We start from the raw sequence: 11767 nt of genomic DNA, 5'->3' as shown, positions 1-11767 counted from the left end.
GATTTTCTTATTTACTTCTAATTATGATTCGTGGTTGGTGAATAGCATATAGTACAAATAGGTACTCTTTTAATTTACATATGTAATTAACACTTTTATTCTGCATGTAAAAACTCTAAAAAATGCTTTAAAAAAATCCCAAAAACACGAATAATATTTAAGTTTGAAAATAATAAAACTGTATTAAAACTCATCAAATTATTAATTGGATCCCTTTTTTTTGGTTACGTGAAAGTTTTTGATACTGTATGATATTAACTTTTACTCATTTGGACAAAATAATCCATAAAATTTATATTATTTATTTTTATAAATCATACCAGTTCAAAATATTTATTAAAATAAATATTTGTATTGTTAAGTACTATTCACAGCATATATATTTTAAAAAAGGTTTTCAAATAAAAAATCCATTAAAATAAAAAACTAGAAAAATCATAAAATTAAATTTTAAATACTGGAGTCAAATATATAGTGATTTATAAATTTTTATTTCTCAAATTATTTACAATTTTTTTCAAAAATAGATATTTATTAAATATATGTAATAAAAAACAAACTTTAAAAATATATATTAAAATGTTTTCCATCCTGCTTGTACTTTAACATGTAATTATAATTATCATGCATAAGATATTCTAATATAACATATTTATGTTTTGATAGTTTAATAGTACAAAATAAACTAACTAAATTTTTAAAATAAAATTCCTAAATAACTTTCTAATTTTTAACCAAAACAACTATCATGTTCTTTACGGTAAATAATGAAGTCCTTTATCTTCCTATTTCTTCTATTTTTCAAAATAAAATGTAAAATTTTATCCTGGTATAGGATATAAAAAATATATTTTTAGTTTTTAACTGAGGTAAATTATTTGTGAAAATTTGTTAGGAACCTTAACAAATCATTTTTAATTTCAAAACACCTCAAATCCAGACCAAGTATAAAAATTTATTTACGAGCATTTTATTTTTTCCAGCATAGTTAAATGTTTTTTTTTGTTGAATTTTTCCTTTTAAGATGAATCAATTGACATTAAAATTAACTTTTTTACAACCAGTTAACTACTTTATCTATTATCTCTTTTTCTTAGTAAAATTCTTTTTCTTTTAGAGAAACTTAAGTGATAAAATAAAATAAAAATAACGTTTAGAATTAAAATATAAAAATTTAAAATAATAAGAAAAAAATCAAAACTTTAAAAATCAAATCAAAAATTGTAGAGCCTCGTGATTAGTAAACATGAAAATGGATCTGTTTTTTTTGTAATCTTAGTCCTTTAAAAATAAAAATTCCAAATTGAAGTTTTCATGTCTTGCAATCAAAGCATGAAAATTGATGTTTTTGTTTTAATTGTAATCCCTGTTGTTTTAATTTTTTAAAACTATAACTGGAAATTTTACTTTATAATATTAGTATTTAAATTTATATTGAAGTATTTTATTGCACATCGAATATCAAATATTATAGAGTGGGGAAATCCAAACAAAATCCAAAATATAAAATGATGAGAGCATAACTTCGAACTGTCAAGTCGAGAGAAATAAAGCTAATTGATTGGAGTGCAAGAAATAAATAATTCAGAGACGTTAAAAAAAACAAAGGGGCCATAAACGACAGCGTGAATAGTGTATGCTAGCAGGCTAGTAATTGTGTGTATATTAATCTCTGGGACCACAGATCCCTCCAGGACAGGGACTTTTGGTCCGTGAGAAGATGCCACTTGGTGAGCCAGGACGATATTAGAGCCCACCATGACTTTGACAACAAATAATTTTGATGGCAGGCACGAGGCAGATACACAGGCTCATGTGAGCCTTGTCAGTTTAGTGTTCTTGTCTCGTCTCCATGTTTCTCAGGAGCCAGCCGGCACCATGAAATTAAGGGAAAGCGAGCCCTGAAATGAGGGAATTAATGTGCCTATTACCAGCAGTAATCTCTGAAATTCTCCAGTTCTACACTTCTCAGGCTTTATTATAATGGAGGGCAGGCACCGGCGGGCTCCTTTTTGTGTAATTGGTTCCCAGTGAAGGTGGTGGCACTAGGAATCCACGACAATGGAGTTGTTAAAAAGTTGCTACGACGCCACTGCTTTAGGAATATTATATATGATGTTCTCCCTCCTGCTCTACTATTGAATCTGAGTGCAATCTGTTTACTTTTATTATTTTATTTAAATTCAATTATATAACTAACAGTAATTATTGGTGGCTAGATTGTGGTATGGTTTTATTTATAAATATATTAAAATATTTTTTATTTTTAAAAATTATTTTTGACATTAACGTACTCAAATAATTTAAAATTATAAAAAATTTTTTAATTTAAAAATTTGAAGCAATATGGCTCTTATTAGTTTATATTTTCATTTATAGAGGGACTAAGGGTTAACGAAATTGATTTCTTGAAGATTTAAATAATGGATGAGAGCTTAAAGTGTTAGTGATAGAAACTTGATTTTCTTCAATACATTTTTTTTTTGTGGAATTAAGTAAGTGCTAGAGTTGTTGTAGTATATAGACATTAAATTTTAAGAATAATATTGTTTGTTTTTAGTTTGTATACAATAAATGTTGAGAATATTTTATGAGAGAGTCAAGATTGTAAACTCACTACTTACTTCGTTTAGGGAATATTTATAATCTTCGTACCTTTTCTTTTCATTTAAGGGGTTAAAAGTTTTTTTTTCTTTGTATACATCCAGCAGCAAGGGAGTCCATTACACCAATATTAATATCAATATAAGTGTTTTCTTATACAATATTAATATTAATGAGAATACCACGTTTTTTTAGGAGGTGAACCTACATCATCTTATATACAACATTAATGCTGACGACATCAATCCTTGCAAACAACGTTAATATTGATTGATATATAACCAACTTTTAGATGATTTTTCGCACTAGTATATAGTGAATGATGATCCTAGATCCCTATATAGCATGTGTTTGATATGAAGTGATCCTAAAACTTAAAGGTGTTTAGTACAACATCCTTGGTTGTTGAGCCCAAGAAACTTAAATCTAACATCTTGTTAGATTCATATATGTTTGGGACTAGCATGTATCCAAGTCCAAGGGAATCGGTTTTGGCATTTTGTCATGTCCATATGTGCTTAGGTCTGGCATACAGGTGAGTCTAGAAGAGTTGGGCTTGGCACCTTGCTAAATCAACATGCCCTTGGGCCTGACGCGTGGCTAAGGTCAAAGAAGTTAGGTCTAGAATCTTGACATACCTATATGCATTTGGGCTTAACAAGTGGCCAAGTCCAAGGGAGTTGAGTATGACATCTCGACATACCCATATGCGTTTAAGCCTAACACATGGCTGGCCCTATTTACGTAGAAGCTGGGCTTGACACCTCGCGTAAACCCATATGCGTTTGAGCTTAGCGCTTGGTTAGAGTGAAGAAAGCTGGGTTTGACATCTCGTCAGACCTACATATATTTAAACCTAACACGTGGTTGAGCTCAAGAGAGTTGAGTTTAACATCTCATCAGACCCACATACATTTATGCCTAAAGTATAAGTGAGCCTAGAGAAATCAGGTTTAACATCTCATTGAATTTATATGTGCTTGGGCCTAACATACTACTAAAGCTAGAAAAATTGGGTTTGACATCTAGTTAGATTCATATGTATTCGAGTTTGACGCCTACAAATTAAATTTTTCACAATCAAGATAAATAACATAGATTACCTATAATAATTAGAGATGACCATCAAATTAAATTTTAATGTAAATTGTCTTGCTGTAAAATCATCAATCAAAATTTGAAAATTCTAATATTAGTTTATGGGTTAGAAGTTACACCTTATTTATTATAAAAAAAATTGTTTTTGGTTATTTTCATCAAACATATTTTTAATTTTAACTTTTTTTGTCATATGTTATTTTTTAAAATAACTTTTGAATTTTAACTCAAAATTAAAAATTATAATTAAAAATTTAAATATTATTTTAAATGGTGTAAGTTTTTCACTGTGTAGGTATGTACTATTTATCCTCTCACACGTTACTGTAAATGGATTATACAAATATTTTTATTTTGATCCTTAAACATTTTTTGGTATGTACTATTTATCCTCTCACACGGTACTATAAATGGATTGTACAAATATTTTTATTTTGATCCTTAATTTTTTTTTTGGTGATTTAGTCCTAATTGAAGACCAATTGATTTTGGTGATTTAGTCCTAATCGAAGACCAATTGATTTTGATTTTTTATTAAATAGTGATATTGAAATAAGAGGGATCAAAATGAAAAGGATGTTGATTTTTTTTATTAAATAGTGATATTAAAATAAGAGGGATCAAAATGAAAAGGATGCCAAACATGGATAACGTGCCATAAATTCTGAAAAAAATATATATTTTGGTCCTCAAACTTAAAAAATAACATAAATTACACAATTTCAGCCTCTCAATATTTTTCAAATTCAATTTTTGTGCAAAAGTTTATTTTTATTATTTTTTTCTTTTCTTTTATCTAATCAATTTAATTTGTATCTCTACTATACCATCGTTTGCTTGAATAAAAATTATCATATCTTTTATTTTATCTAATCAATTTAATTTGTGTCTCTATTATATCATCGTTTGCTTGAATAAAAATTATCATAATAAATAAATTTAGCAAACATAACCGGATAAATATCTTATCTTTTAAAATTAAATATCTTTATTTTTAAAGTTTTATTTTTAGATATTGTTAATTATTATTTATTTATACAAATTATTCTCAATTTATTTTATTACTGTATTCATAAATTTTTTAATTTGAAATTAAATTTATCAAATTATAAAAACATGTTAAAAAATTTTATATATAATTTTCATATAAAAATTAAAAACACCTAACTCGCAGCGGAGAGCGGGTAATCGTAACATCAGGAATTGAAGACTGCCATAAAGTAGTAATTGAAGACTGCCATAAAGTTTTGTCTGCAACGCCGCTTAAATTTCTTTTGTTTTTTATGAAATCATATTTAAACAGCCGTCCAAGTAACTAAAAGTCTTTGGTCTCTAAACATACCAAGCTGGCTGGCTTTTGAATTATTTACCTTTTTTTTTTTAATTAAAAAAAGAGATTCATTTTTTTTAATCTTCGCCAGGGGGCATGCACGCGTGGACACTTTTTGGAACTTGCAAGGCAATCCCTGTTCTTCCAACCAACAAGTTGCCCTGAAATTGGGTGACCAACAGTATTTTATAATCAAATCCCTGATCAACTGGTCGTTCATTGCTTGACACTTGATTGGTTTCCCATGACCCGAAACAACTTTCTTTCTTAGATGTTCTAATTAATGGAATTTTAATATTGGAAGGAGGATCTTCATTCCAATCAGATGATGTTAATCAACAATAAATCCAATTATCTTGTGGGAGTAATGGATTATTTAATATAGGTATTTAAAAAAAAATGGGTAAGCGCTAGAATTTAAGGTGCCCTTTTTTTTTGAAATATCTCATGTAAAATCATTATTTTCTTGAAAAATATTCTTAAAAAAAAAACTATTTTTCACTATGAATAATGGTAAGGATATTTTTCTAAATAGTAATCAGTTTCGAATTGATAATTGTAGAGAGATAATAGTATTATATAAAAACAATTAACAATTATCTTGTGCTTTTTTATAGTTCAAATTATTTTTTCAACGCAAGGTAAAAAAATTATGTTGAGATCGTTAACACAAGGTAACTATTAAATTCATGAATATAATTACAATGCGCTAATCTAGCTGACCAAGTGTTCGTTTCTTTATTCTCTCATGTTTCTTTTGCCTCAAGCTTGATAAAATTTTAGACTAAATCAATAAAGAGAAACATGGACAAGATTAAAGAATAAAAAAGGTTTGCTCTATGGTAAATCAGAACTTGTTAAAAAGTTATGATAATTTCAAGGACTAAATTAAAGAAAAGGGAAGTGAATAGTTTGATGTATGCAACATGTGCTCTAGCATGTTAGAGGTGTTATTGTATTAAAACGGCATGTGCCGGCTTTTCAAACCTAAAAATAATATTTTTCTTGATGATATTTGAATGATAGCCAAATAAATATTCTAAGTTGTCAATGATGAAACATATTTATTTTTGATGTATCTTTGCTGATCAATTTTTTTTCTCTCTTTTATTTCTTGGTTTTCACACCTGCTATATAAAAGGGTTTTATTTTTGACCTAACTTCAATTCCAATCCCTCTGTTTTCCATTATTTGTTTAATAAAAAATCCTAACTATTTTTTCAAATTGAGCGTCAACTAGGATGTTTCTTCAACACAGCAAGAACTTGTGATAAGCTAATTTAATTAAATTATAAAATCAATCCTCAATTAAAATCATGAAAGGACTGAACTAGAAAACAAAAAAACTATGATTATAAGAAAATAGAAAGAAAGGCCAAACAATAAGTGCACAAAGACCGGAGCAGTAGGAACACAATGGTCATCTAGTTTAAAGATTGGAGCAGTAGAACACAATAATGGTCATCTAGTTTATCTCTTACAATGATGATGGTGTTGTTAGAGGTTGTAGATATTGATAAGAGTAATTGAGGATTGGAATTAGTTTATTCAGTTGAACCAGATTCTTACTTGATTTGGTCGAAGTGGGACTGAACAGGAGTTTCCGCATGGTCTGTTTTCATGAAGTCAAGTGATGCCATCAACCAACTTGCAGCATGCTCGATATTTTTCATAATTCCTTATATTTTTGTGACTCCGTAGATAATTATTATAAAACAAACTGGCAGCGTACGGATAGCTTGTCGGATTTGAGTTTTAACGTCATTAATTATGTCCATGTATTTTATAAAAGGGAAGAGGAGAAACTTAAAAGAAATGATTTATTTATTCCGCAATAAAGGACCAATAAGTTGCTGGGCATATTCACTAAAGAACATAATTATTTTTGTAGGCATACTTTATGTTGGTCCACCGCACCGGCCATACAAGGGCAGGGCAGATTCGGTAACGTGGATTTATCAATTTGTAGCTTGCTCCATGGAATGGGATTCATCACTGAAGACGAATGATTCAAGTTCATAAATTAACAACTTCCCATGTTTTAATGTTTTTGTTTTTTTGGATAAAGATTGGAAGGGGAAAAGGGGGTTTCAAATTTAGGAGCGGTTTATTATTGTATTCAAATCAGTCTTTCTTTTATTTAAAAATAATTTTTTTAAATTAAAAAAAATATTTTTTAAATATTTTTTTAAATATTTTTTTTCCTACAAAATCACTATCTCCCCCTAAATACTTCATTAACAGGGTCGAGTGAAGTTCAACGACAAGGAGGGTGATTAACTAACTAACTAACTAAGTAATTAATTAAAATCAAAGGTATAGTGTATCTAGAAAGAGTGGAAATTATGGAGAGTCGGGGAAAGAACAGGCAATGGTCAAAACACGCGTAAATCAAAATTTGGTCCGTGGAGCTTGACGCCCACACGCTCTTGCGAAGCGTTGATAACAAAATCCAATAAGAGGGAGACAAACAGCCGCTACCCAGGTTGGCCCCAACCTCCCCCCACCTAATGTAAGCCACTTCTCACCTTTTTGTTTCCCTGCCTCCACCACGCGCACCCCCTTTTATCTGGTGACGTGGATTTATCCACTCCTTTCTTCTCCTTTAATTTTTTCGCCTTTCCAAGTCTCTCTCTCGCTGCGCTTGTATTTTCTTTCCGACCATGGCATGAGAGCATTAAGGCGAACAAAAAAAAGCCGTGAAGGGGGTGTGCGCTTTCTCCTTTTTCTTCTTCTTATATGTATATATATAGATATAATTTAGAAAGTTAGTTTTAAAATATACTTTTAACTATAAAAAATTAAAAAAAGATTGGACTGTCACACATATTAAAGTCGATGTCTCCTATATGTTGGTGATCCCTATTTAAATCTAATGAATTAGACAAAAGTGCCCAACCTTGTCTTATAATATTAATGCCTCTCTCTCTCCCCACGTCCCCTCCTCTCTCTCCCTCTACCTCTCTATGTTGCAGTATATAAAAGGTAGCACCTCGACCCTTATGGATCATACCTCCAAAATTCAAAGTTCAAACTAAAATTCTTGATTTTCACCTTTGATAATTTCCTCCCACCCTCCCTTCCTTAATTATAAGCAAGAATGGTAGTTCCTTCTCCAACACCAATACGAACCAAAAAAACGAAGGCTTTAAGAATTCCTACTGTTGATCTTTCTCTTGACAACTCGAGCGTATCACAGTTGATCGTCAGAGCATGCGAAGAATATGGATTCTTCAAAGTTATAAATCATGGGGTCAGTAAGGAGGTCGTAGGAAGACTGGAGGAGGAAGCAGCTCGTTTTTTCAGAAAACCAGCCACGGAGAAGCAACAGGCTGGACCTGCTAGTCCCTTTGGATATGGTTGCAAGAACATTGGCTGCCATGGTGACACAGGCGAGCTCGAGTATCTTCTCCTCCACACCAATCCTCTCTCCGTCTTTGCAAGATCCAAAACCATCTCGGACGACCCTTCAGGATTCAGGTAATTAAACATGCTCTGTATGTCCTGTCTATTCAAGTGATTGATTGATCATGCTGTTTTTGGTATCTTCTGCACAAGCATGTTGTTTTATGTGGATCACAAACACTGATCATCATCGATGACACGAATATAGACAAACGCAACGACAAAAATAATCATACACACAATGGATTAAAGGGGAGAGGAAGATGTTTTCTGTGTCAACAATGTGGTACAGGCTCGCGGGGTTTATGCTCAGTTTGTGGCGTGCTCGGTTCATTTTCAACGGGTTTTTTATTGTATAATTTAATATTATTATATTATAACGTTTGCACATTTCATAAAAAACTTTGGTCTTTGAATGGAACTTTGGTGGGCAAGGGAATTTTTTATGAAATTGAAATGGTGGAAAGTTGTTTAGTGTAAATGCTTGGTATCCTAGAAAAAGGACATCTTTCCTTCATCAAAAGAGAAAGAATTACTAATTAAATGCAACTTACAATTCATTTTTCTTTTCCACTCTATTTATAATATATCCAATAATCCCGTTTACCTCGTTATCTGTAATAAGTTTCGTCAACTATATATATATAGACAGTTAGACACACATGAAAGACGCAACCAGTAATGTAGAAATCCTCCTCCCCCGGAGCGTTACGTAGAGGTTGCGTATGAGACAATGTGTTTGACATGAAAAAAATATTAAATTTATATTGTTTTAGTATTTTTTTTAATAGTTTTGATGTATTAATATTTTAAAAAATACTTTAATATATTTTCAATTATAATAACTTGAAAAAAAAATACTTGGTAAAACAATATTAACAACAGAAGAGCTCGATCTGTACCTCTAAAAATCCTTTGGATAACTGTTCTATTGTTCATCCCTTGATCACTCTTTATTTATAGTACTAGTACTCTTATTTTGGACTCTGCCCACTCTAGTTGCTCTAGATTAATGAATATTTTAATTCTGAAAAAAGAAAACCACGAAAACAACCTGATGCCTTCCCAAGCTTACGGTTCCACCTTGTGATTGAAGGTAAACCTCACCTCACCTTGCTTTTTGTACAGACAACAGCTGTTAGCCACATGGCATGCTTCTTTTATATATAGGTATAAACGTGGGGCCTAAAAACGGTCCCACATGACTCAATCAAACAATCTTGGGAATTACAAAGAGAGATCAGCATGCCCTACCCGGAAGATTAAAATGTTCACCATGACCTCCTTTTATCTTTAATGCTAAAAAGTATCGTTAGGTAAGGTTTTTTTTTTTTTTGGCATTATTTCACGCACCCGCGAGTAGAAATCATAAAAATATATAACCATAATATTCACATTTTATTTATGTTTGATTTTCTTTTACCAATAATAATAATAATAACAATAAAAAACACTAGCAATAATGAAACCCCACTTTTCTGTCAGTCGAGCACTAGCCCATAACCATATCATTGCTCCCACGAACAAAACAGATTATAATTAGATGATAAAGTCATAGAGAAATCAATTACTTCACAATCAAATCAAGAAAGAAATAAAAAACTTCACTATCAAATCAAGAAAGAAAGATACGGTGATCGGCTCATAGTACATACTAAATTGGGTAATAAGTAAAATTCACGTCCTTTACCATACAAAGCAAAGAAGATCTTAAATGGAGATATTAGATTATTCATGTGGGTTCTTGCTATTTGCTACCATGATTTGAAGCCCCACCTAGAAAACTTTATTCATAGAGGAGCTTTTTTTCTCTAAAAACCTTCAAGCTCTACGTACACCTCTGCAACTTCAATTCTATATTTGTCAATTATCGATTTTTATGTTACTAAGTCTCTTCTTTCTTTCATGTTTTTTGGGTACAAAGTTAGTGTGCCTTTCCTTTCCTTTCCTTTCCTTTCTTCCCTTTTCCTCTCTAATGCTGAGTGGCGCTACCATTTCTGCAGTTGTGCGGTGAGTGATTACATACGAGCAGTTAGGCAGCTTGCATGTGAGATTCTTGATCTAGCGGCTGAGGGCTTGTGGGTCCCGGATAAACATGTATTCAGTAGGCTCATCAGAGACGTCCATAGCGATTCAGTTCTTAGACTTAATCACTATCCTGCAGTCGAAGAGATCACAGATTGGGACCCATCAACCATAAGAATTGGTTTTGGTGAGCACTCCGACCCTCAGATCTTGACCATCTTGCGATCCAACGATGTTGCGGGCCTCCAAATTTGCTTGCATGATGGTTTGTGGGTACCCGTCCCTCCTGACTCCACAGGATTCTACGTGATTGTGGGTGATACCTTTCAGGTTTGTAATGATCACCCATGTAGGTTATCATTTTCCCCATTATTAAAGAAAAAAAACAAATACTACCAAATTTTCTCAATAATAATGCTTTTTTTTTTAATGGTGTCAATTCTTAGGTTTTAACGAATGGGAGATTTGAAAGCGTGAGGCATAGAGTACTGGCAAACTCGAGCCAGCCAAGACTGTCAATGATGTATTTTGGGGCACCACCCCCTACTGCTTGGATCTCTCCTCTCTCACACATGGTTTCACAGCAAAATCCAAGCCTTTATAAACCCTTCACTTGGTGTGAATTCAAGAAAGCGGCCTACACTCTGCGTTTGAGAGCTACGCGTCTTGACCTCTTCAAGATTCACGCCACTGAAAAATCTGCTTAATTGTGTTCGGCCTTCAATATATATATATATATATATATATATATATTATTTAAGGTCCCAGTCTTTGTACTTCTTGGACAGGATAGAAAGAATTAGGGACAGAAAAAGGAAAGGAAAAAGAAAACTCTTGCAGATGTAAATAGGTCATAAAGTTAAAGTTGAAGGGTTATTCTATTGGATCGGCTTCTTTCTCTCCTTTCTTTCTAGCACTCTGGTTCTAATATTTGTTTTTGTTGTAGCATCTCGTCAATGTAGGGAAAATAGCCTATGTGTTTTTTTAATTATAGTAATGGTAATGGTTTAAAGTATTTTTTTTTAAAAATATAGTAATATAAATTTTTTATTTTTTAAAAATATTTTTAACACTAATATATTTTAAAAACATGATGCAAATCACATTTCTAAACATTTCAAGTTGGATTCATGTCAGTTTATTAAAAAAAATATATGACTATTTATTTTGTATGATTTTTGTGCATACATCACATTTATAATAGTGTTAGATTTTCAATACTAGAAAATTATGTTTTTTAAAGGTATCAATCATTAAATATTTTAATTTATTAAGCATAAAGTATAAACTATTAATTATTTGATT

The 11767-nt window shown here is 31.2% G+C and overlaps 1 protein-coding gene across 1 annotated transcript; it reads left to right on the top strand.

Annotated features, from left to right (window-relative positions):
* The first annotated feature begins 7930 nt into the window (after positions 1–7930).
* On the top strand, positions 7931–11277 carry LOC105136977 (gibberellin 2-beta-dioxygenase 2-like). Its single transcript, XM_011042506.1, has 3 exons — positions 7931–8512; positions 10441–10792; positions 10909–11277. The coding sequence occupies exons 1-3, from the start codon at positions 8133–8135 to the stop codon at positions 11167–11169; spliced, it is 993 nt and encodes a 330-aa protein (XP_011040808.1). The 5' UTR covers positions 7931–8132; the 3' UTR covers positions 11170–11277.
* Positions 11278–11767: the final 490 nt, after the last annotated feature.

This window comes from Populus euphratica, unplaced genomic scaffold, assembly GCF_000495115.2.
Source record: "Populus euphratica unplaced genomic scaffold, PopEup_1.0 scaffold2.1, whole genome shotgun sequence".
Taxonomy (NCBI): Eukaryota; Viridiplantae; Streptophyta; class Magnoliopsida; order Malpighiales; family Salicaceae; genus Populus; species Populus euphratica.
Note: the sequence above shows the minus strand (reverse complement) of the source record. Positions and strands in the feature narration are given on the sequence as shown.

Bases quoted from the DNA above. Each gene is read 5' to 3' on its own strand.
- LOC105136977 (XM_011042506.1), top strand. From the start codon at position 8,133: ATGGTAGTTCCTTCTCCAACACCAATACGAACCAAAAAAACGAAGGCT. The intron at 8,513-10,440 runs GTAATTAAACAT...CCATTTCTGCAG, and splicing joins GACGACCCTTCAGGATTCAG to TTGTGCGGTGAGTGATTACA. The intron at 10,793-10,908 runs GTTTGTAATGAT...GTCAATTCTTAG, and splicing joins TTGTGGGTGATACCTTTCAG to GTTTTAACGAATGGGAGATT.